Below are 22181 nucleotides of genomic sequence, written 5' to 3'. Positions count from 1 at the left end.
CAGTTGTTATTCCAGCCACCTTCCTCTTTTTCTCTTTCTGCCTCCTGATTTTTTTCTACTCTCAAGTTTGCGAAGAAGAAGAAGAAGCCGTGGAGTGCGGATGCACATCGCGTCAGCTCCGCATTTTCTTATGATTCTCGGCGGAAAATCGCATTTTGTGGAGAAATCCATTGATCATAAAAAGAACAGGTGCCAAGGAGTCCAAGGACACCATTCTCTACCAGGTGGGCCCGTTTTCGGCCGTCAATCGTTCCTTCCTCTCGCTACGCGTGGCGGGAGATCTACACCTAACTAGAACGCCTCGACACCTCGAACGGCTCCGCCGCAGCGGTGGCTGAGAGAGCTCGGCATACCGACGGAGATACCATGATGGAAGTCGTGAGCGTGGAAGGCGAAGAAATGCAACCGGAGGAGTTCGGAAAAGAATCAGGTTGGTGCGAAGTTAGAAGAGGCACAAAGAAGCGATGCAGCGGTGGGGACGGATTGGCGGGACACGAGCAGCCGGGAAGAACCTTCGTCGGGGAAGCAAGAAATAGAAACAAATGGAAGAACGAACGCAAGGTGCGACAAATCATCAAAGCAAGTAGGCTGCCTAACCTGTAGGGTTATCGTGCGTCCACGTGGCAGACTTAAGGTATCAGACTACAAGCTGGATCGCATTTACTACTGTCTGCGCAACGCTGCCGGGATCGGCCGAGAGACAGCGGAGGAAGACAGCATATGCATAAACAGCAAACAAAACATAGTGGTGGTCAGCACGCCTTCCGAGGACCGGCCCACGAGATATGGGGCTATCAATAAGCTACGCATTGGAGAACAAGAATTTGAAGCAAGTGCTTACAGAGCAGCTCCTGATAATACATCCAAGGGTCTCATCAGAGGAATATCCAGGAGGAGAGTCCGGAGGACATAGTGACCAGTCTGGTCACGCCACGCAATCCTGGAGTCTTGCACGCCAAGAGAATGGGTAACACAGACAACGAGATCATTTTATTTGAAGGTTTTCACGTCCCAAGATATGTGAGGTATGGACTGGTGCTTATCCAATGCTCCTTGTATAAAAAACACATCGACATATCCTATGGATGCGGAAGAACAGGGCACAGGGCTGATGTGTGCCCCAACCCTGAAGACAAGATTTGCCGGGGGTGTGGGTGCAAGAATCCACAGCAGGATCACAACTGCGACGCGGAGTGCCAACTGTGCGGCAAAGACCACCTCACGGGAGACAAGAAGTGCCAAGCAAGATACAAGATACCGTACCTGGTCAGGAGACGCCGCTGGGAGCGACGGAGGAGGGAAGAAGAAGAGGCCGAAGAGGAACACCACAACTACAAAGAAAACAGAGGGAGCAACAACAATAATCATAAGATTGTAGCGAGCAAGCAGCCCTCAACCGACAGAGAAGAAACAAGCAGGAAAAACTACGGAAGACACCGCTCCGGTTCCTTCCCGAGACTGCCAGGGGAAGCCGGTCGCGAACGCTCTAGGTTCAGGTCCAGGACCAGATCGTGGACGAGATCAAGGTCGAGGTCCGGTTCGAGAACTAATCGAGGGGGAGACGGGAGCAAAGCACAGGTGAGCTGGGCAAGCGCGGTCTCCGGCACTGCTACTCAATCGCCTAAAGTTAAAGGGTCCGCCCTAGAACAGGAAATAACACAGATTAGAAACATGTTACAACAGATTACCCGAGAGAATGCAACGCCTAAAGATGAGATCAAGCAGCTTAGGGCAGAAAACGCGAAGCTTCAGCAACAAAAGAATGGCAACGCACCCTCCGCCAGTACGACGTCGACGCGTAGTCGGGCTCCAACGCCTGTTCCCACGCAAGCGAACGGAGAAGCACCACCACACAAAAGGAGGGCGCAAGAAACGGTTGAAGAAAAGAGTGTCTTTGCAATCAGCGAGGTTATGGGAACGTTTAAAGGAATGTGCGATGGGTTACAGCAACAAATCACAAACATGTATGTAGAGATTAAACAACGATTCGATGGATTAGAGAATAGAGTAGCGGCACTAGAAAGCACACCAAAGGATATTAGGCCGGCAGGCGCAAGACCGGTTAACAGCAAGCCGTATAGCAGGCCGAATGCGGTAGAAAATAGCAAGGCCACCGGGGAAGAACAGATAAATCAACATGGCACCGCGTAACCAATACGCGATTTGGCAATGGGACTGCCGCGGGTATCGTCGCAAGCGAGGAAACCTGCAGCAGTTCGTAACAAGTAAGGAGGCGCCAGATGTCATCGCCCTGCAGGAAACCGGGGGGATCGCAAAATTATCGGGGTATAAATCGTACAGTGCTTCCGGCGAGAAGGCAACCGTCACGACGCTGATACACAGAAACCTCTCGGCTGTCGAGCACGATACCGGTGTGCACGGCATAGACCACGTCCTAATTGAAATAATTCCCTCCCGTAAAGAAGAGGGAAGTCTATTTATTCTGAACATATATAGTCCACCCCGGCACAAGCCCAAATTCGGCCCACTCTTCCGCAAAGTGTTGAGCGTAGCGCACAAGCAGGCACTAGTCATGGTCGGCGACTTTAACGCGCCACACGCGGCTTGGGGATGCAGCATAGAGAACATTAAGGGCCGAAGCCTATGGGCAGACGCTCAGCATGAAGGACTAACGCTCATAACTGACCCTCAGGCACCAACCAGAACAGGAAACAGCGTAACCAACGACACGACACCAGATCTCACATTTACGAAGAATGTTGCAGTTCCTCAATGGACAAACATGCAGGAAAGCTTAGGTAGTGACCACTACATCGTCGTCACAACGGTACAAGCAGGCCCAAGGAAATAGAGGGAGAGAGAACTGAAGCTAGTAGAATGGTACTCTTTCCGCAAAATCCGACAAGATGATGCGGAAGACACTATAACGGACATTGAGAAATGGGCAGAGAAACTGCAAGAAAACATTAAACGAGCTACCAAAACTGTTCCAGAGGAGGCAGGTATACAGGAGATGGATAGCAGATTATTGCACATGTGGGAAGCGAAAGGTAGCATGCTGAAAAGATGGAAAAAGCAAAAACATAATCGGAAATTAAGGAAGAGAATTGTGGAATTAAACAAGGAAATCGAGATAGATGCAAGTAGGTTAACCCAACAGAAGTGGGAAGCCACGTGCGACTTGATGGAAAGGCAGATAGGAATGTCCAAGACCTGGAACATTCTCCGATGCCTCTTGGACCCCGGAAGTACAAAAACCATCCAAAGACACAATCTACAGAAGGTTATACACAGCAACAACGGTACAGAAGAAGAGCTCTTTCGAGAGCTCCAAAAGATGTACGTTGGAGAGGCGGATAGAGAACTACTTCCGGATTACCTAGGTAACGAGAATCCTGATCTTCATACCCCTATTACGGAGGCAGAAGTCAGATATGAACTTACCAGGCTCAACTCGAAATCTGCACCAGGACCTGATGGGATAAGCAACAAAACACTCAGGAACCTCGACGATGTATCCATCCGAGCTCTCACGGACTACATGAATAACTGCTGGGAGCAAGGCAGCATTCCAAGTCAATGGAAATCAGCCCAAATCATTTTTATACCAAAGCCTGGAAAGAAACCACAACTGACGAACTTAAGGCCCATATCACTGACATCCTGCGTCGGTAAACTCATGGAACATGTGGTTCTCACACGTCTCACGAGATACATGGATGATGGAGGACTTTACCCACATACCATGGTTGGATTTCGACCAAAGTTATCGACGCAGGATATTATGCTCAACTAAAACATCAGATCATAGATGCTGGTGAGAAAAGTCTAGACACTAAGGCAATACTAGGTCTCGATCTAACTAAGGCCTTTGACACCGTCATGCACAAGGCCATACTACAAAATCTCCAAAAGCTGGATGTAGGACGTAAAACATACGCGTACATCAAAGACTTCTTGACAGATCGTACCGCAAAGACTTCAATTGGAGAATCCAAATCGGACGCGCTCAAGCCAGGTAATAGGGGTACTCCGCAGGGTTCAGTCCTATCTCCCTTTCTATTCAACGTGGCAATGATCGGTCTTCCTGCGAGACTCGAAAAGACAGAAGGACCCGGACACAGCCTCTACGCGGACGACATCACCCTTTGGGTGGCGGGTGGAAGCGATGGGCATGTGGAAGAGATCCTTCAAACAGCAGTAAACACGGTGGAAGACTACATCAAAGACAAGGAACTGAGATGCTCCTCGCAAAAATCAGAACTTCTGCTCTATAGGCCCACATGCCGGAGTCGAAAAAGCATTAGGGAAAGGCCGGGCATTGTAGTCACAGTAGAAGGCACCACGATACCGATAGTGGAGAGCCTGAGAATACTGGGACTCCACATATCCGAAAACGGCCATAACGGAGAAACCATTGGACTACTTGACAATAGTGTTCAACAAACAGACTAATAAAGCGGATATCCAACAGGCACTATGGCATGAAAGAGCACAATCTCATCCGATTAATAGAAACATTCGTAATCAGTCGTATTGTATATGTGGTTCCTTACCTCAAGCTCTACGCTGCGGAGAAAGCCAAGATAGACTGCATTATTAGAAGGGCGTATAAGCAAGCCTTGGGACTTCCGGCAAATACGTCAAACGAGAAATTCTTGGCGCTCGGCGTGCACAACACATTAGACGAACTTATTGAGGCCCAGAGAGTAGCGCAGTATGAAAGGCTTACACAGAGTTTGACGGGGAGACACATCTTAGATGACATCGGAATAACCTACGAAGCACAGCACGGAGTGCGGGAAGACATCCCAAGGAAAATAAGGGAACATCTATCAATAGCCCCAATCCCCAGAAACATGCACCCGGAGTTTCACCAAGATCGAAGAAACGCACGAGCGAGAGCTCTCCACAAAAGATTCCGTAGTGCCAGGGACATGGTCTATGAGGACGCGGCGGAGTACGCAAATGGACAGAGTATGTCGATAGTTGCTACGAGTCTAGAGGGTGACTGCAGAGTTAGTGGGACGGTAAAAACATGGAAGGCAGAGGTGGCGGAGGAAGCTGCCTTAGCACTGGCAATAGCCTCCACGGAAGCTAACATTGTAGTAAGCGACTGCAAGACAGCCGTCAAGAACTATGCAAAAGAAAGAATCTCGCCGGAAGCACTGAGAATTTTAAACAACTTTCGTGAAGATCACGACATTCACATTATATGGGCACCCGCACACTCCTCCCTTCCCGGGAACGAAATAGCGCACAACCTGGCTCGAGAACTGACAGGCCGAGCAGGTGACACGCAAGAAATACTGGGAACGGAGAGAGATAGGATGACCAGCTTTAACGAGCTCACCAAACACTATAAATTGGGAAGGGCCCATTTCCCCCCGGCACACTCCTCGTTAAATAGACGGCAAGCGACGGCATGGCGCCTCTTAGAAACAGATACATATCCGAACCCGGTGGCCTACCACCGCTACTACCCGGACCTTTACACGGATAGAAGTAGATTCTGTGAAGAAAGGGCGGACCTACAACATATGGTTTGGGCTTGTCCTCGTACACCCATACAGAATAAAATAAGACCAGAGAGCAGTGGGAAACCGCGTCGCTCAGCTGTGCACCGGAAGACCAACTCAAGGCAATCCAGCAGGCCGAAGATGCCTAGGTAAAGAGGCCTAGGTCTCAAATCTTCTGTGCACAAATAAAGTTTATTCCTCCTCCTCCTCCTCTCAAGTTTGCTGGCATTCTCATAGTAAAACCATAAGTAGGGAAAAGTGGAAATACCGGTGGTGGCAGTCATCAAGGGCAAGCAAAAATTCGTTGGGGCGCAAACATTCACATGGGGACGGATTGTTAGCGTATAGCTGTCTAGGCTGCATACGTGGGCTGGTACCACTAGTTGTACCACATGGGCTGCATACGTTATTAAATATGGCAACACACTATGCAGATATTCCTTAATTTTGGAAGTTGTCGCAGTGCTAGAAGCCTGCTTCACCTCTGCCGCGCGTCGCCCCGGTATTGCGCTATCTCCGGGACCGGAACCACGCAATCCTGTCCACGCGCCACGACACGGACGTAAGCCGGCCCAAGTGTCGCCCTCTCCTACCACCCCGGGCAAGGGGGGAAGCATACGGGGCTAAAGGTAAACAGCTTCGCTGCAAAAATTATTCTGCTTTAAAGAACATTAGAAATATGAGAGATTTCAGCACCTCCGGAGTGACACTTGGCTGCACTTCGTTCCGAAAAAGCGCGATTTTCCAGACGTTTTGTCACCGACGTTAGAGTATGGCCGTGGCCACATATAGCCATTTTCGTACGTGTGTGGGGTGGTAATGGCTCCAACCAACGTAGTGTATTACTATATTGTATACAAATGGGTGTGTTTCATATGTGGCTTACGAATGAATGAATGAATGAATGAATGAATACACCGTGTGGATTTATTAGCGGTGCGAATTACGCACTACGATTAGCGCGCTAGATGCCCAACGTCGCGGCCATGGTGTGTCCCACCACTGGAGCTTGCTGCTGTTGTGCGGCGGCTGCTGCGGCAGCCGCCTCACTGGCCTCCTTGCGAATCACGCTGAGGAAGAGTTGCTCCAGTGATGTGTCCGAGATGTAGAAGTCCTGGAGCTTGAAACGCTTCTTGATGCGCGCCATGCGGGCGAACATCTCGCTCCAAGGAATTTCCACACGGGACATGCGGAACTCCAGTACGCCCTGAAAAATTCAGTGGCAGAAACAGGTGCCAAGTGTATTTGTTGTAGACTCGCCGCGAATAGGCGTAATAAAAAAAATGGTTCATAGCTAAGCACGTTCGAGCACTTGTCGCCCTTTGTATCTAAATGACTTAATCCCAATGTTCCCTGTGTGCATTGTTGACCACGTACGGAGAAAAACCTAGAAGACGATTCAACAAACTGCTACCAATAAAATTAAATTCTAGAATTTCGTGTGCCAAAACCACGATATAATTGTGCCTGATTTAACGTCCATCAGTGCAAGGTACAATGGCGTTTTTTCTGCAAACCACTTCTGCGAGGCGAAATTTATTACACATGTCACAGGTGCCACGAGAGTTCGGAATGACGTGTTCCCGAAGAGCAATCGCTGCAAACTCATTCGCTTCAAGTGAGATCACTTGAGATGAGTTTAGAAGGCCAGTCTCAAAAACAAAACACCGAGGACAGGGCTCTGGGCTCAAGTGAAACGGGTTCATATTCGACCATACTGCACCCCGATACGTTAAGGTGTCGTGGCTAGGTCGTTCAACATTGCCCAAAGCGCTGAATTAAGACTCGTAAAAAATTGCAAAACCGGTTGCTGTCATGACAGAACTCCCGAAGTATGTACCATACCATTCTTGAGGATGCGAATAAACTCAACAGGGCAAAGCCTTAGAAAGTGATGCAGTGCAATTCAAATTTCGAAGTCCTATAGGCTCAGTTGCCCGTATGAATAAAATGCAACAAATGTTCCCGTGTCAGCACCTCTTTCATTGAGAATACATGAGTGGGGCTAAAACATTAAATATTTTATGGGAATTCAGCACTTGGTCGTTCCTACAGAATCTTTATTTCAGTCGTATATCGCATCGGCGATTTCTTCTTCATATTAACGCGATAGCGTGAAGGGCCCCGTGTCGGAGAAAATCCGGTGTCGGCGTCGGACGTCGCTTCCACGAAAAGAATTTCGAACCAAATTCCGACACACGCGTACCCAACCGCTCTTCTACCACCAAAGATGCGCATTCATTGTCTCTCATTCTTCACAAAGTTATTCCGCGGAATTCTGAGAACGGCAGCCCACAAATAAATCTAATTAAAAATTAGCTCTTCTCAGACTGAAATATTTAAAGTGCGAAACCATAACAGGAGATCGAGCCGTACAAAAAGTCGCGTTTCTAAAAAAAAAAAAAAAGCTTGTCTTCGTGCATAGCGTTCGCCGCCAGCCTTTCCCGGTATAAGCGTTACGGTTACATAGGCTGCAGCTGCCGGGACGCATGAAAAGTAGTAAGGGGTCATTGAATGGGAAAGGGGGGGGGGGGGGGGGCTATCGCATTTCACTCTTAAAGGCGAAACTTGAACGTCTTCCTTTTTTTTTACCGATGCATCAAGCAGTCATCAAGACCAATGTGTCCCGCAGGGTTGGTATATGGCGACAAAACTAAAATATTGGTACGGAGTGCTCTCATATCCCTCTATGTTTCCTATATACAGTGCACTCTTTTGTTTCGGGCACATTTTTTTTAAAGCCTACAGTATTTACCCCAGCAACGTCGCTACATATACAGTATCTACCCGTTCGGACGTCATTTTCACGAAAAGACAACGCAATCTTCTCTTAAAATAAACTAATTAGATTAATTGTTTCCAGTAAATACTTTAAGGCACATATGTTTAAATCGGAAAGTTGAAGCGAATCATCAATGAAGTAAAATTCCGTGTTTACACATTTCAAAACGGTCACGTAGAACGAAATAACTGGCGATATACAGGGTGGTCTCTTCTTTCTTAACTGCACCAAATTTTTAAAATTACAGAAATATCAATCATGGTAATGTTATGTTTGCCATTCAATTGTACAGATTGGCGGCCTCTAGATACAGAGAAATTATCGAACCTACGTGCATAATCAGCGAAGTTACGGTAATTAACTTTCTAATTATCAATAATAGACGGCTGCAGCAAATTAGTACATTGGGGCCCGTCCTCCACACTACCTATCCCAACGATTAAATTTTGAATAGCGGATTTCATGTGGGAGATACGCGAACAATTAGTCCCCCTTGGCAGGCTCCTTGAAACCGAAACTGGCTGGAAAAAGATACTTTTACGCGTCAGTTTTCGCGGTTTTGGGACGTTACGCGACATACAGGCGAAGTGGGCGCAACCCAAAATGTTTTGACCTATAGCAGAGGGTTAATGACGAACAGGCGTTGAATCAGAAATATATTTTTTTTTTTTTGTCTAATCGTGCAGAATGAGTGTGCACACGATGCATCAGATGGGGAGCGATTGCGGTTTTCATGACGCCGCGTGACAGACAAGCGAAGTGGGGATGGCCAAAAAAGTTTTGGGCCTATCGTGAAGGGCTTATTGTAGAATTGGAACAGACAAGTTTGGAATCGCTTCATGTTACGGCACCCTGGTTTAGATTTAGCCAGAGAGCACCTGCCAGCCATCACTCCCCCAATGCACACACCTCGTACGTGTACACCAGCTCCGCTTGAGAGAAGGCCTTAGTGACTGCTTTGCTGACGTCCCGCTGGTAGACCAAGTCCTGCTTCCGGTCCGGTAACGTCTTCACCAAGATGGTGTAGCCTTTGCCGAACTTCTCCTTGAGGTGAGACAGCGATCCCAGGCACTGCAACTTGCCCTCGCCCAGAATGGCGATCCGGTTGCACAGAAACTCCACGTCAGACAGGCTGCGTTGTGTGCAATACAAGCTTTTTCCCACTAGATCCCCGCCGCTTAAAGTAGGCAGCGCTGCCTGATATAACTCCGTGATGTTTTGACAAACACGCAGGTTTTCCGAGTGAGGTTTAGCAGAGTAACTAGAGTTGGTTGAACACAGCGGAAGGCGGAACACAGCGCGGGATCCGACGGAGACAAAGGAGGCATGCAAAGTACACAGTCACAGCAGTGACTGAAAGTCAGCGCTATGTCTTTGTACTTTGTAAGCCTCTTTTGTCTCCGTTGGTTCCCGCGCCTTCTACTATTTCCCAGTGAATCGAAAACGCGCCATGCTGCGCAGTGGAGATTGGGCGGGAACAATCGTTCTTTTTTTGTTGTTAATGCGTAAACATTATATGGCTCTTAAGCGGAAAATCCGGCAGCGCTCCCTCATATGGTACAAGAAGTCACGTGCTCACAGCCGATCAATGGCAGGCGTCCGCTGCGTAGGGGCTGGGTTCTTTGAAATCATCATAACATTTCAAAGTTTACCACAAAAAACATTTACCGGGAAAAAATCAGAAGAAAATGTCCCTAATAACACCGCCGCAGGACCCGATGAAAGCCCAACACAGGTAATCCAAAAGGTCTGTCCGAAGAGCAAGGCGCTGCTGACCAGTGTCATTGAACAAGTGATTAAGACGAAGAAAATTCCAGTTCGATGGCGTGAAAGCAAGATGAACCTCATCTACAAAGGCAACGATGGTAAGGAAAGGGCAAGCTCTACAGGCCAGTAACAGTAACATCGGTGCTATATAGAATTACAATGAACGCAATAAAATTACAACGTTCGGAATGGCCGGAAACCATTAATGTACTGGGGAAACTACAGAATGGGTTCAGGCCCGCGGTAGACGATTAGAAGATAATACTTTTGTTCTAACTCAGTGCACAGAGATTTCAATAGCTCAATTGCTTTATGGATAGCATTTCTAGATAAGGGAGCCTACGACAACGCAAAGAGGGATCTTTTATGGGATATTCTCAAGCACGAACGCAGAGATGGCGATTTCGTTGAGCTGCTACAGAAAGAGCCAAGTAAAAGTAGTTGCGTGGGAAGGACGAAATTGTAACGAAACGGTGGAAATTCACCAAGGACTGAAGCAAGATTGTCCTCTGTGTCCATTGTTGCTCACGCTTTATGCTAACATAGACAACTGCAAAACAGTTAATTAGGATTTATCATACACGCGTAATGGACAAATGGCGAAACAGAATGTCCCCACACTGATGTATGCGCACGACATAATGCTAGTGGCGGACAACGCAAGATATTTAGAGAGAGAGGGTAATATGTTTGTCAACGCAACGACAAATCTAAGCCTTAAGTTTAGCACAGAGAAATTGCGAATTATGATCTTAATAAAGAAACTAGTAACTACGCTGTGCCGATTGAACGGTAAGTCATACCCATAGTCAAGCAATATAAATACATCGGCGTATACATAAATGAAAGAGAGACTTACTCAAGCACTCACCAAGATATTCTCTAAATAAGAGGGAAGCGGAATGCAGCAATAATGAAACCTAGGGCACTTTGGGGACACACAAAATATGAAGTGGTGCGTGGAATCTGGAAATGCATCATGGTGCCAGTGCTGACGTTCGAGAATGCCATTCTGTGCCTGAAATCGGATATACTGTGGGGTTTGAAGTTAACCAAAAATCAGTGGACTGGGTGGCTTCCGGAGCCCACGGTAAACCCACAAACGAGGCAGTGCAAAGGGCTATTGGTTGATCTAGTTTGAAATCAGAGAAGCGCCGAGCAAAATTTGTTTTGAAGACACACTCAGGAACATGGATCAAAATGACTGGGCTGCTAAAGTATACTGCTATCTGTGCCTGAAAATCGTGTGCACAGAACAAGGGAAGAAGCCAAGAAAGTTGCCAACCAAGTACAGGGCAATTGAAAGTGTAGATAGACAACCAGGAGTAGTCGGAAAGAAAGTGAGAGAAGCGGACACAGCGAATTAGATGCAAATAATGGAGACAAAAAAGACCATGGAAATTTACGAGAATGAGAAAAAAGAACTTACGGCCTAGAAAGGAAAGTCTGTACGATAACACGAAGGGAAGTGCTTTGCTCTTTGAGGCTCGAGCTGATTGCCTAAGGATAATAACATGGCGGATCAAATATTCGAAATTAGATGAGGCCTGTGTATGCTGCAGCAAGAACCCGGATACCATTGAACACATTTTAAACGAATGCGAAGGGATTCACCAGCGAGACCAGTACGTAAAGTGCAACTTCCAGAAGCGCTTGCATTTAAAGCAGACGGAAGTCTCAACCGGTCAGCAGTTCAGATACGCAAGACACGTTTACAGTATTGCTGGAAAAAAGATTACCGATGATTACGGTACTCCCTAATGCGAAATTCGACCGCCGCTCTACACGCGTTTCCATTTTGCAATACTTTGAGGCAAATAATTTGAGGGAGGCATGTAGCAAAGTCGGCAGTCGTCGAAAATCTGATCTGCGCTTCAAGCGCGTCGGCTCTTACGCGCAACTTGTCGAATGTTCCAGTGTAATCGCTGGTGCCGCTTGACTTCTAGAAAAGACTACGCGATTCGAGTCGCACATACAATAAATTTACAAGACAGTTGCAAACCATTACAATCGAAACGAGTGCGAAAGAGACTAAACCAAACAAACCAAACAAGCGCAAGCGAGAGATGACGGGAGCAGACGATATTACGAAACGAGCGGTCCGGCTGAATGCGTAAAAAAAAAAAAAGAAAACAGTGCGTTGAAAGAACGAGCAGGTTGAAGATGGGAGCAGACGATATTACGAAACGAGCGGTCCGGCTGAATGCGTTAAAAAAACAAAAAAAAAACATTGCGTTGAAAGAACGAGCAGGTTGAAGATGGGTTTCGACCTTGCCATGGACAATATAAGTTACTCAACATCAGTTTATCATGCATGCTCGCGTCTCTAAACGTAAAATCTCATTCCCACTCTACGCCTTTGATGGCGCTCTGTCACGCTTAACTGTACAGGTTGAGAACGGCACATCAGCACAGATTTGCCGACACCGTTCGCGCTGATATCATGTACGAGATGCGCTTTGCATCAACGGTTGAAAATGCTGGTTAGTTTTTGTTTTTTTGTTTTTTTTAACCGTTCTTGTATTTGGTACAGCAAACTAACGCGTGCTCTTAAGTGATACCGCGTTCCGTTTGCAGAGCTCGTCGTACTTATGCGAGCTGAGAACGATGGAGATCTTGGCAAGACGCTGCAGCTCGACCATGCAGCTGACAATCCGCCGGCGGGCCGTTGCGCCCACCCCCGCGTAAGGCTCGTCGAGAAGCAGCAGAGGTGGCATGCCGATCATGGAGACACACAGCGACAGCTTGCGACGGTTACCGCCACTGCAAGATGAGCGAACGAATGGAAGTCTGATTCGGGTGGAGTATGCGTACAGCGTAACTCAGCATCTTATCCGAGCAACCGGTGCTCTGGTACTAACTAAAACACGCGTACATGTTATCTACACATAAATATACAGAACAGGCCTGTGCTCCGTGGGATGAGCACTCGACTAAAGACGTAGAAAACAACAAACTCCAGCCTTCCCAAGTGTCTGGGTGACAACAGCGTGAGTACTACTTCTCAGAGTAAATGAACTGGTAACACTAAGTTTTATAGAAGTGCACCTTTATACGTTCTCTTAGACAACCGACATTCTTTCCATCAGTTATGACTTTCTACTCTAAATATTGGTCTTCCCTTTGAATAATCATTCCACTAGGCAAAAATCAATTTGCGGCTTAAAACTTATCAAGCAGATGTTGAATTTTACTCGAGCAAGCAATATAAAACTGTTGGCTCAGGGCAGTAAAATGTAAGGATTCCTGCCGCTTGTCTCAATTATTTTCTTATTATCCACCGTTCACCTCCGACCGATCACAGTGATACATACCCGTGGGCAGAGCTCGGTTGTCACCACTGAGAATAAAAGTAATTGCACTGAAATAAAATTTTCACGTTAACAAGACACACGTGGCATGTTACAGCTTGTATAACATGACGCCTTGTATTGAAGGATATTGTCCTTGAAAATTCAATAACATCAATGCCATCTTCAACGAAACGTAACCAAAATGTCCAAGCCCTCGCAGCCCCCTTGCGTTATTCAGGGTTAACACCGTGCTTGACTATGAAATATGAATATGTGCACTTTTGTGAAATTCAGCGTGTTTGAGCAGCACACGACTGGTGAATTTATTAATAAAAGCTTGGAAAATAATGATCAATATTCTCGTAAGCAACCCTTAAATAAACTTCTGGTGGCACCGCAGTTGTACATCTGATCTGAGACTGCTTCGTCTGTCGGTTGCCTTCAATGAGGGAGCAATTCACTTCGTAAAGTGACAGCGCATACTTAAGTGGACTATTTGCATAAGCTACGAGTACTTGGCGCAACAAAAACTAATATTCCATTAGCCGATCAACATTTCTTCGCGGTATAACCACATTATTATTTACCTTAGAGTACTCCTCGCTCATGTGGAATTGAGGCCCGCGCAGGTAAAAAGTTCATTAACCAGAAAGTGTTTGTAGAGACAGCTTCAAGACACCCGTCCCCAAAATGTGCTATGAGATGCATTGGCATTCCAAATGCTAGTCTTCTAGAAGCCTTCATAGCGCAGTGCAGGTCAGAACTAAGCTGATGACACGTGACTGCAAAGGGAAAAATCGAGGCACTGAGTGATTCGATGGTTCTTCTACGCAAATACACCTCATTTTCATCAATAACTGCTCTGCACCGGCCAATATGGGCTATAAATAAATGGGAGTCAGCATTTTTAACAGTTTATCGCACACATAAAGGCGCAGAAAAAGTCGCTGGGGGTGTTACAGACGTCGTCTGTAAACGTTGTGCACTGTCTGCAGATGGAAGCCATTTTTACCTTTCCGCACGTTAGACCAAGGTTTGAGTCAGGCTAATGAGTGATGAGAAATGTTCGCCTGAATTATCTTGTGCTAGATTAATACGCTTTTACATTACCTGGTGATGCCTATGTTCAAGGGCGTTTTGTTCAAATCGCCAAAACCTGCAGAGCAGATGACAGGTCCACTACTAGGCGCGAAAAAGCGAAGAATTGTAGCGCCGTGATTAGAGTATTCTTTCGCGGGCCTAACCGGAGAACCAGTGAGATACGTCGATTCATGGGAAAAGAAGCAAAAAAATAAAATAAAACGCCAACGCATTTATCCGGTATATACCTCATTGTGCTGACCAGCTGGTTGGCGGTCTCCTCCAGGCGGAAGATGTCCAGCAACGTGTCCAGGTACTGCTGCGTGAGCTGAACGCCCTTTAGACGCGCAAAGAGCACCAGGGTCTCCACACCCGTCAGCATGTCCAGTAGGCCGTCCTTCTGGGGGCAGTAGCCAATGTACCGTTGAAACTGTCCGAGAGATGCAATAAGTGCAAAGTTAACTTTTTTAGCGAGGCTTGTGGTACTTCAGAACGCGAAACTACCCGCAGTCGTAACAGCTGGCCTTGGTTTTCTCGACTTTCACCGCCGTCAACAAACGTTCCATTGTAATGACAAGAGAAGCTTCAGTTCAGGTTTCGGAGTTAAAAAGGCATTAAGTTTACATGTACCTTTTTAAAATTTTTCACTATACATTGTGCACTTAATAAAGCTTTTGTAAAGTCTCTGATAAATGCTTTACGATCTTCAGGCAGAACAATGCAGTTTTGCCTATCAATATGCCTCAACATTACTCGGCTACGCGCCCTGCGCATGTATTAAAATGGAGGCGGCCCATGGTTGCACTTTTCTCTGAAGTGTTTAGATTATTGGCGTAGTAGAATAAAGGTAACGCAAAAGGTGCCAGATGTCAATCCGTTACGCGATTCGCGATTACGGCGGCAAAAAGGAGCTTATTTTCCAACCGCCTCCTTCTCAGCATTATCTGCGACCCTCGAGTGACAACTCTTTACAGAAAATGTTCTATTGCTTTACATGCATTTTCACAGCGCAGAATAGTGAAGTCAATTAGTAAACGTACAATTTGTCAGGATAGCACATTCGCCTGAGTTTAGAATGGGGCGGCGGGTGCATTTAGGAAATAAATAGATGAATAGGGATCACCGTGTAGATGGGAGGAGACAATGAAAGTAAGGAGGGTGGTGGTTTGAACCGGCCATATGAGGTGTTAAAAAATGGTCTCCAATGCACAATGTGAAGATGGTTGGCCAGCGAAGCTGTGGTATCACTTCATCTGATATACCAATATGACGTTGCCTTGAACGGCGTCCTGCCGAGCCTGAGCACGACGCCTTGGTGCATATCGACGCTGGTGTTCCTTTCGTCGCTCATCGTATTCGCGCTGCCCTTCAGGCGTCCTAACTGTGCGTGGCTTGCTTTGGACCGGAACCGCTGCCTCCTACCTAGCCTAAGCACGACGCCGTTGTGCATATTGACGTCGCTGTTACCGTCGCTCCTCATAGTGTTCAGGCTACTCCTAACTACGCGCATTCTTTCCATGGCGCTATCAGAATACAAAGGAATTAAGTTATTATGCGGGATCTTTTTACATATGAAATTGTAGTTACGTCACTCCTTGCTTCGTATGCTACATGTGCCACTTTCCGTGAAATGCAGCTTATGCAGCTTTAATATTGCCGGTAAACACTTGCGGTGAACGCTGTGCGCCAAGGCGAGCTTTCTGGACCTTATTATTTCCTTCCCCCCCCGGCCGGCACTGCTGCAGCCGCGGATGCGCGCGCCATCTGGTGGTGCTGCAAAGAACTCAGCGGCGTATTAGTGCGCACGCGGCGCGTGCCTCTCGATGTGATTGGTCGACATTTTGCCCGCGGACACGACAAATGCATTGGTGAGTAGAGGTATACAGCTTCTCTGTAAAATTATTCATGGATGCACGTCTCGTTCGCGAGTTCGTAGCGGGAGAGGAAATGTCAAATACTAGCGATATTTGCAGACTTTGTAGTCAACTTACAAAAGTATTAATCGACGCAGTGCACTCACTACAGCTCGGTAGTCAGCGATGACAACTCCTGATTATATTGAAATACACGTAACAAAGTATTGTTGTGTTGTATAAAAGTGCACTCTTGCCTCTCTCATGTTGTGCACGAGTGACAAAGGGCCGATATAGGCATCGCCATAGTGCGGCAAAATGTCGCCGGTCAGGATGCGGAACGTCGTGGTCTTGCCCACGCCGTTGACGCCAAGCAGACCAAAACATTCGCCTGGGGCCACCGTGAAGCTGAGGCCCTGCACACGCGATCGCACACAGCAGAAGACAGTCGGTTCACGTGAGGCATAAATTTAAAAGAGGGCCCTTTGGTCAATATGGTAGAGCGCAAAGCACGGTGTTCTCAACCGTTATGAGGTGGTCTTAAGGTTGAAACCACATCAGCCAAGTAAAAAAGAAACAAGACAGGTAAGGCAAATTGATGCAGTGTGAAATGAATACGTGGTGATTTGTATATTTTTAGGCTGCGCCTTTAGGCAATTACCAAAGAGCTGCTATTAACGCAGATGCAACTTCCCAGGAGCCATTCAACAATTAGTTCAGATACAACTTCACCCGACTTTTTACTTCTTTGTTTTGAATGTTTAACGTCTCATATGAACACATTTGCATTCTGGACGCCCACCGAAGTCGCCGCGAGGGGACGCTAAGGTCGGCGCTCTCGGCCGGCACCTCGGTGCGGGCCTCGAAAGACGACGAAAACAAAGTTGGGCGGCGCCTGCTCGAAGAGCAAGCAGGGAACTGCGCAGCGCTGTTGAGAAGCCTGCTATGCTGGTCCTCTTGTTCTGGCGTACCGCTGCAACACCTCGGTTCCCGACAGTGGTGACCCAGACGTTTCTTAGTGTAAAAGCGTCCTATTATGATTTTGACAAGCTTTTGGCAACCTGTAAACATTTACCACGCCCCAAAAGCACGGTAGACAAGCGCACTTAGGAAGTAAGCAGTCATTCTCTAGCAGTCCAGCTGAAGCTGGCTTGCAGCCATGCTTCTATATGCGTCAGCGAAGTACGCCCCAGGGACAATGGCCCATTGTCCCCGTCCGCAAGGTGCTCATAGTGTACAGCTGCTCGTTCTTTTCATTAGACAAATGGCACTTCCCTGAAAGCGCGGCACGCGAGTGTTCCGACTCATGCGACAATTTGTTCAATTATACACTTCAAGCCGTACACTCGTCCGTCACACACAGTCACTACGTGAATACTCACCTGCAGCACCGGATTGGGTTCGAGGTACCCGTACGTCTTGTGCAGGCGCTGCACAATTAACATTCGCTTTGTGTCGGCGACTGGCGCTTGCGCTTTGGCTAAGCCGGCGGCCGCCGCTGCCCTTTTGTCAGCGACTGGCACCTGCGTGTTGGCTAAGCTGGCCGTCGGTGATCTTGTGCGAATCAGTGGCGCCGGCCCGTCGGACGGCACCGGTCTCTCGTCGGCGACCGGAGCCTGTTTGTCCGGTAAGCCGGCTGCCGCCAGTTTTGTGTCACCGCCTCGCGCCCGTTCCTTGACCAAGGCGGCCACCAAGCGCTCTTCCTCCACAACGTCCTGGTCCGCATCCTTGAAGGACTGCAAACGGCGATGCCGCTCGTCAGCACGCAATTCCCATCAGTGAGCAAACCACGCGTGAAAACTTTCTAAAACGCTTTGGCCTTCCTACAACAGTACAGGTGAACATTGTTTTCGGCAATGTTCATTTTCAGGGATAGCCACAGCTTGGCCGGCTGGGCTCGCTTTCATTCTAAATCGCGAGCGTTTCGAAAGTTCTATTAGGTGCCCCAGATAATGTTAGTCAAGCTGTTGCTTGTTTCACTATGTTCTTCATTCCTTTTTTGTAGTTAGCCAATGAATTGGTACACAAGAATCACCTTGGTGGTGGAAGATGACCGAGCACCGCACAGGTTTCAAAACCGTATAGTGTACCAGTTCTTTTTTTTTTCGAAGCTTCAAGCTTCGCTAATGCTAGCTAGGACACCCAAAGATAACATCAGCCAAGGGCTACGCTGAAAAAGTTCTGCATCGTCGGTTATTTATAGATTCCCTGTTCGTGATTGTGGCTTCGAAAAAGAACAACCAGCAGAGGATCTCCGAGGTTGACTCGTAGACTACAAGAGCGATAGCAAGCAATTTCACTGCCTCGCAGACGATCTACTACGTCGGCTGCGCAGTGATGTTCCCAAAGCTAATACAGCCATCTCCACACAATTACGCATCGGCAGCATAGCACAGCCCTGACATTTTGTGTAAAAAATTCTGCACTCCTCCATGCCTTCTTACAATTCGTGCCGATGGTCTGCCACTTAGCAGGCTGCAAATGGTGTGCACACCCAAGAAAGCTTTTATGAATCTAAACGACATTCTATCGACTGTCTCTGAGCCTTCAAAACGGTCTCAATAAAACATTCCGAAAGACATTCTTCTGCAATTCTAGGAATATATTAGAAAGACATTCTATTTATGGCGTCTTTCATGATTTTAAATAAATAAAGGAAGTTCCGAAAAAGAAAGTTCAGACATATTATACTGACCGCCTTTGTAGAGCCTCAAAAGCAACCTAAATAAAGTTTCTATAGAATTTGATATCTTATGTTTCTATATGCGAACGCGCTGGCCGAATAGCTATATGGACACTGAAGACGACAGAGTTCTATTGAACCACTTAGGAATACTTCCAAAATCATCACAATAAATTTCGTCCAAAATCAAGCGGCGGTTTCACCTAACAGAAAGGCTGATCAGACTTCAGTACTAGAAAGGGCACTTCTAAGAACAACAAATCAAGAACTTGGAAAAAAGTTCGAGTGTGCCCACATGTATAAACACTCCTTTTTTTTTACATAAAATGCTAAACATTCTCAGCAGCCCTCGAACACCATAATTTCGGGCGTAGCGTTACCGTTCTAGGGATATTGTCACCATTGCCGTCTTCCGCGCACAGCACATGCGCCACGGGACGGAGGGTAACGGTAGAACACCTAACGCTATAGTAAAATATACGCACTAGCACCCACGTCCACAGTAATTCGCTGTAGCACTCAGTGGTGACGTAATCGTGAGCATACCATGTGGCTCCTTACAAGTAGTGTGGAATTTGCAGAATTACTTTTTGTTCCTAGCGCAGTGTGTTTCTAGGGTGGAGTGAGACGGAGCTGCATTTCACTCTGCGATGCCAAAGTGAATGGTTATTCAAAGAAACATTCTCAGCAGCCCTCGAACACTATAATTTCGGGCGTAGCGTTACCGTTCTAGGGATATTGTCACCATTGCCGCCTTCCGCGCACAGCATCTGCGCCACGGGGCTCGGGTAGCACTCAACAAAGGAATTTCTGTTGCTTCTGTGTGACATGGCTATCGTCGAGACATTCCTTACAGTTATCATTGTAGAAGCTCCAGCCACGTCTGAGAACGCTCTAAGTATAAAAACGTTTGGCCGGTCATAATGTCGGTTAGAGGGGGGGGGGGGGGGGGGGGGCGTAGAACCATATAATAAACAACGTTGGGATCCACACTTCGAAGACTATAGAGACACTTAAAATGAAGCTGCCGACGATGCAACAAAACGATGTGCAGTAATATGATGAGGAAATTGCGAGACTTGAAGACGGCAGCATGGTTTAGAGAGCGAACGCAGGCAGACGGCGCTCTTGCCGAGATAGAAATAAGAAAGACCACGGCGATTTACAAAAAAGGCAAGAGAGAAAGTAGAAGTGAAAACCTCTGCACTAACACAAATGGTGGTGTCTTGCTATTTGAGGCTCGAGCTTGTTGCCTAAGGACAAAAAGCTTACGGGGCTATATATTCACAGCAGGATGCGGCATTTGTCCGCCTGAAAAATTGGGAGACGACTCAGCACATCCTAATGGAACACGAAGGTATTGGTCCAGCGAAACCCATAGGTAACGTACACATTCAAGAATATGGCAAGTCAGCTCTGCGGAACACGGCAAGGTGGAGCAGACTATAATCCCTAACCTTCCATAAGCGCTGTGATTTGAAGTGAATGGAATTATTAACTGGTCAGCAGTCGAGATAAGCTAGAGACGTTTAGAGTATAGGTGAAAAAAAGATCGGGGACATAGATAGGACCGGATCCGTTACAGACATAGGAAATGATACAGGTTGATATTGTCACGCAGTTTTATATATAGTTGTAGAGTTGCAATGTGGAAGTTGCCAGGAAAACGAAAGTTATTAACAAAATGTAGACAAAAGGCTAGACAAAAAAGAATGTATCGCATACCTGATTAGCTTAAGCTAGCTATGTGACTGTTTGTCAAAGCCCCGATTCAAAGTGGATAAAGCAAAAAAATAATAATCACCAACATCACCGATAAACAAGAGTGCAGGCCGCGCACTGTAATAAAAGAGATTAGAAGTTTACCAATGGAGTAACAGCTTGGTGCTAAGGGAAAGGGTAGTCAAGGCGGCCGAGGATCGAGTACAATGATAAGGGGTTATGCCTTTCTCTAGATTCGGGCACGAAATTGCGCTGCGTGATGACGATTATCATGATGATGATGACTGTGGTGGTCGTGGTTGTACACTTTCGTTACCATTCAAATTATGAACTTACCTTCGCACTCTTCGGAGGGGCGATGTGCGGCAGCGTGGCCGGCTTCAACGAGAAGGGTACCAGATCTTCAGCGTAGACCTCCGGTTCCAGCGCGCTGAACGCCTGATCAATCTTTGCTATATAGTACTCGAGCAATATCAGCAGCGCCAACAGAGCGGCGCCCTCTACGGACAGGGTGACGACCTCATAGAAGGCCGAGTAAGGATGTACGTCGAATGGGTATATCACGTACTCCATCCGGTCTGGGCTGGTGGCGTCTGCAAAACCATCGTCAAAACGTTTTCTATATTTGTCACCTTCTCCCCCCCCCTCACCAAAAAAAAAAAACTATAACAATGCACTCGGCTGCACATTTCGTAAAAACAGTTACGGGCACGATGCGTGTATTGCAACTAAGATTGCAGGCTGCAGCTCTCGACGTAGTGCTAGGGCCATGGGCAGTATCGAAGATACAACTATTTTGGATATTGCTACGGACCAGTAGTTACAATGAAGAATAGTACGGCGGTGGGAACACGACGACGACTGTTAAAGGCTAGCGCGGGCCTTTTGACCAAGTGCAGCGTGTTCACTTGCAGATATACTTGTACATAGCTTCCCGTCTGCGTCTTCCCACATGTAACGATAGCTTAAGATCTTCAGATACTCTTGGAGTACCTTTTGTCTGTATCATGATATCTACAGAACGACGTGTATCAGTATCTGTACTTCCTATACATCCTTTAAGGACAGAAAATGACCCACGAGACACCTTGCTATTCCGGTTAAGTTTCCGGTATTACATTTTCCCATCTTCAACAGGAATAGGTTTCGCAGCAGACATCAGGTACTTTGAATGCCCTTAACGAGCAGAGACGCAGTCACGCTGACCACCCCTGCAGACGCTCCGCAATGGCGTTCGAAGCAGCAAAAGCAGGTGCCACACGCACGAGAACATTTATTGCGCTCGCCGCAGTCGAGTGGTCCCGCCGTCTTACCACTTTCGCATAAACCCCTTGCGCACCGACGTGCTGTTTGAAGCCACGTGATACAAAAAACATCTTGCCTAATTATTTCGCGGTAGCTGCGCCTAATTTAGACAGCAGCTCGACAGCTGAAAGGATCTGGATGCCACGAGCCAGACGCACATGGCTGCCGTCCCGATTAGCCAACAACGCCAAAGGGCGTACGAGGAAATGGGGAGCC

The 22181-nt window shown here is 47.2% G+C and overlaps 2 protein-coding genes across 3 annotated transcripts; both read right to left on the bottom strand.

Moving 5' to 3' along the window:
- Positions 1–6405: 6405 nt before the first annotated feature.
- On the bottom strand, positions 6406–14941 carry LOC126537761 (phospholipid-transporting ATPase ABCA3-like). 2 transcript variants are annotated; one of them, XM_050184849.3, is made up of 4 exons: positions 14651–14941; positions 12619–12792; positions 9172–9394; positions 6406–6687 (listed from the first exon to the last, which is right to left on the bottom strand). In XM_050184849.3, the coding sequence occupies exons 1-4, from the start codon at positions 14782–14784 to the stop codon at positions 6445–6447; spliced, it is 774 nt and encodes a 257-aa protein (XP_050040806.3). In that variant the 5' UTR covers positions 14785–14941; the 3' UTR covers positions 6406–6444. The 2 variants fall into 2 exon arrangements, with proteins under 2 accessions (XP_050040806.3, XP_072144048.1); XM_072287947.1 differs by lacking the exon at positions 12619–12792.
- Positions 14942–15159: 218 nt separating this feature from the next.
- Positions 15160–21591, bottom strand: LOC140217251 (uncharacterized). Its single transcript, XM_072287652.1, has 4 exons — positions 20997–21591; positions 17638–17991; positions 16513–16671; positions 15160–15168 (listed from the first exon to the last, which is right to left on the bottom strand). The coding sequence occupies exons 1-4, from the start codon at positions 21231–21233 to the stop codon at positions 15160–15162; spliced, it is 759 nt and encodes a 252-aa protein (XP_072143753.1). The 5' UTR covers positions 21234–21591.
- Between the last annotated feature and the right edge of the window lie 590 nt (positions 21592–22181).

The sequence above is a fragment of the Dermacentor andersoni genome, chromosome 4, assembly GCF_023375885.2.
Source record: "Dermacentor andersoni chromosome 4, qqDerAnde1_hic_scaffold, whole genome shotgun sequence".
NCBI lineage: Eukaryota > Metazoa > Arthropoda > Arachnida > Ixodida > Ixodidae > Dermacentor > Dermacentor andersoni.
This window is presented reverse-complemented; position numbering and strand designations above follow the sequence as displayed.

What these genes read in the sequence shown, in the direction of transcription:
- LOC126537761 (XM_050184849.3), bottom strand. Translation starts at nt 14,784, where the DNA reads ATGCTGACGGGTGTGGAGACCCTGGTGCTCTTTGCGCGTCTAAAGGGC. An exon ending in CAGCTGGTCAGCACAATGAG is followed by an intron (nt 12,793 to 14,650) that starts GTATATACCGGA and finishes CTCATCTTGCAG; the next exon opens with TGGCGGTAACCGTCGCAAGC. An exon ending in ATCGTTCTCAGCTCGCATAA is followed by an intron (nt 9,395 to 12,618) that starts GTACGACGAGCT and finishes CACACAACGCAG; the next exon opens with CCTGTCTGACGTGGAGTTTC.
- LOC140217251 (XM_072287652.1), bottom strand. Translation starts at nt 21,233, where the DNA reads ATGGAGTACGTGATATACCCATTCGACGTACATCCTTACTCGGCCTTC. An exon ending in CCCCTCCGAAGAGTGCGAAG is followed by an intron (nt 17,992 to 20,996) that starts GTAAGTTCATAA and finishes CGCCGTTTGCAG; the next exon opens with TCCTTCAAGGATGCGGACCA. An exon ending in AACCCAATCCGGTGCTGCAG is followed by an intron (nt 16,672 to 17,637) that starts GTGAGTATTCAC and finishes TCGCGTGTGCAG; the next exon opens with GGCCTCAGCTTCACGGTGGC.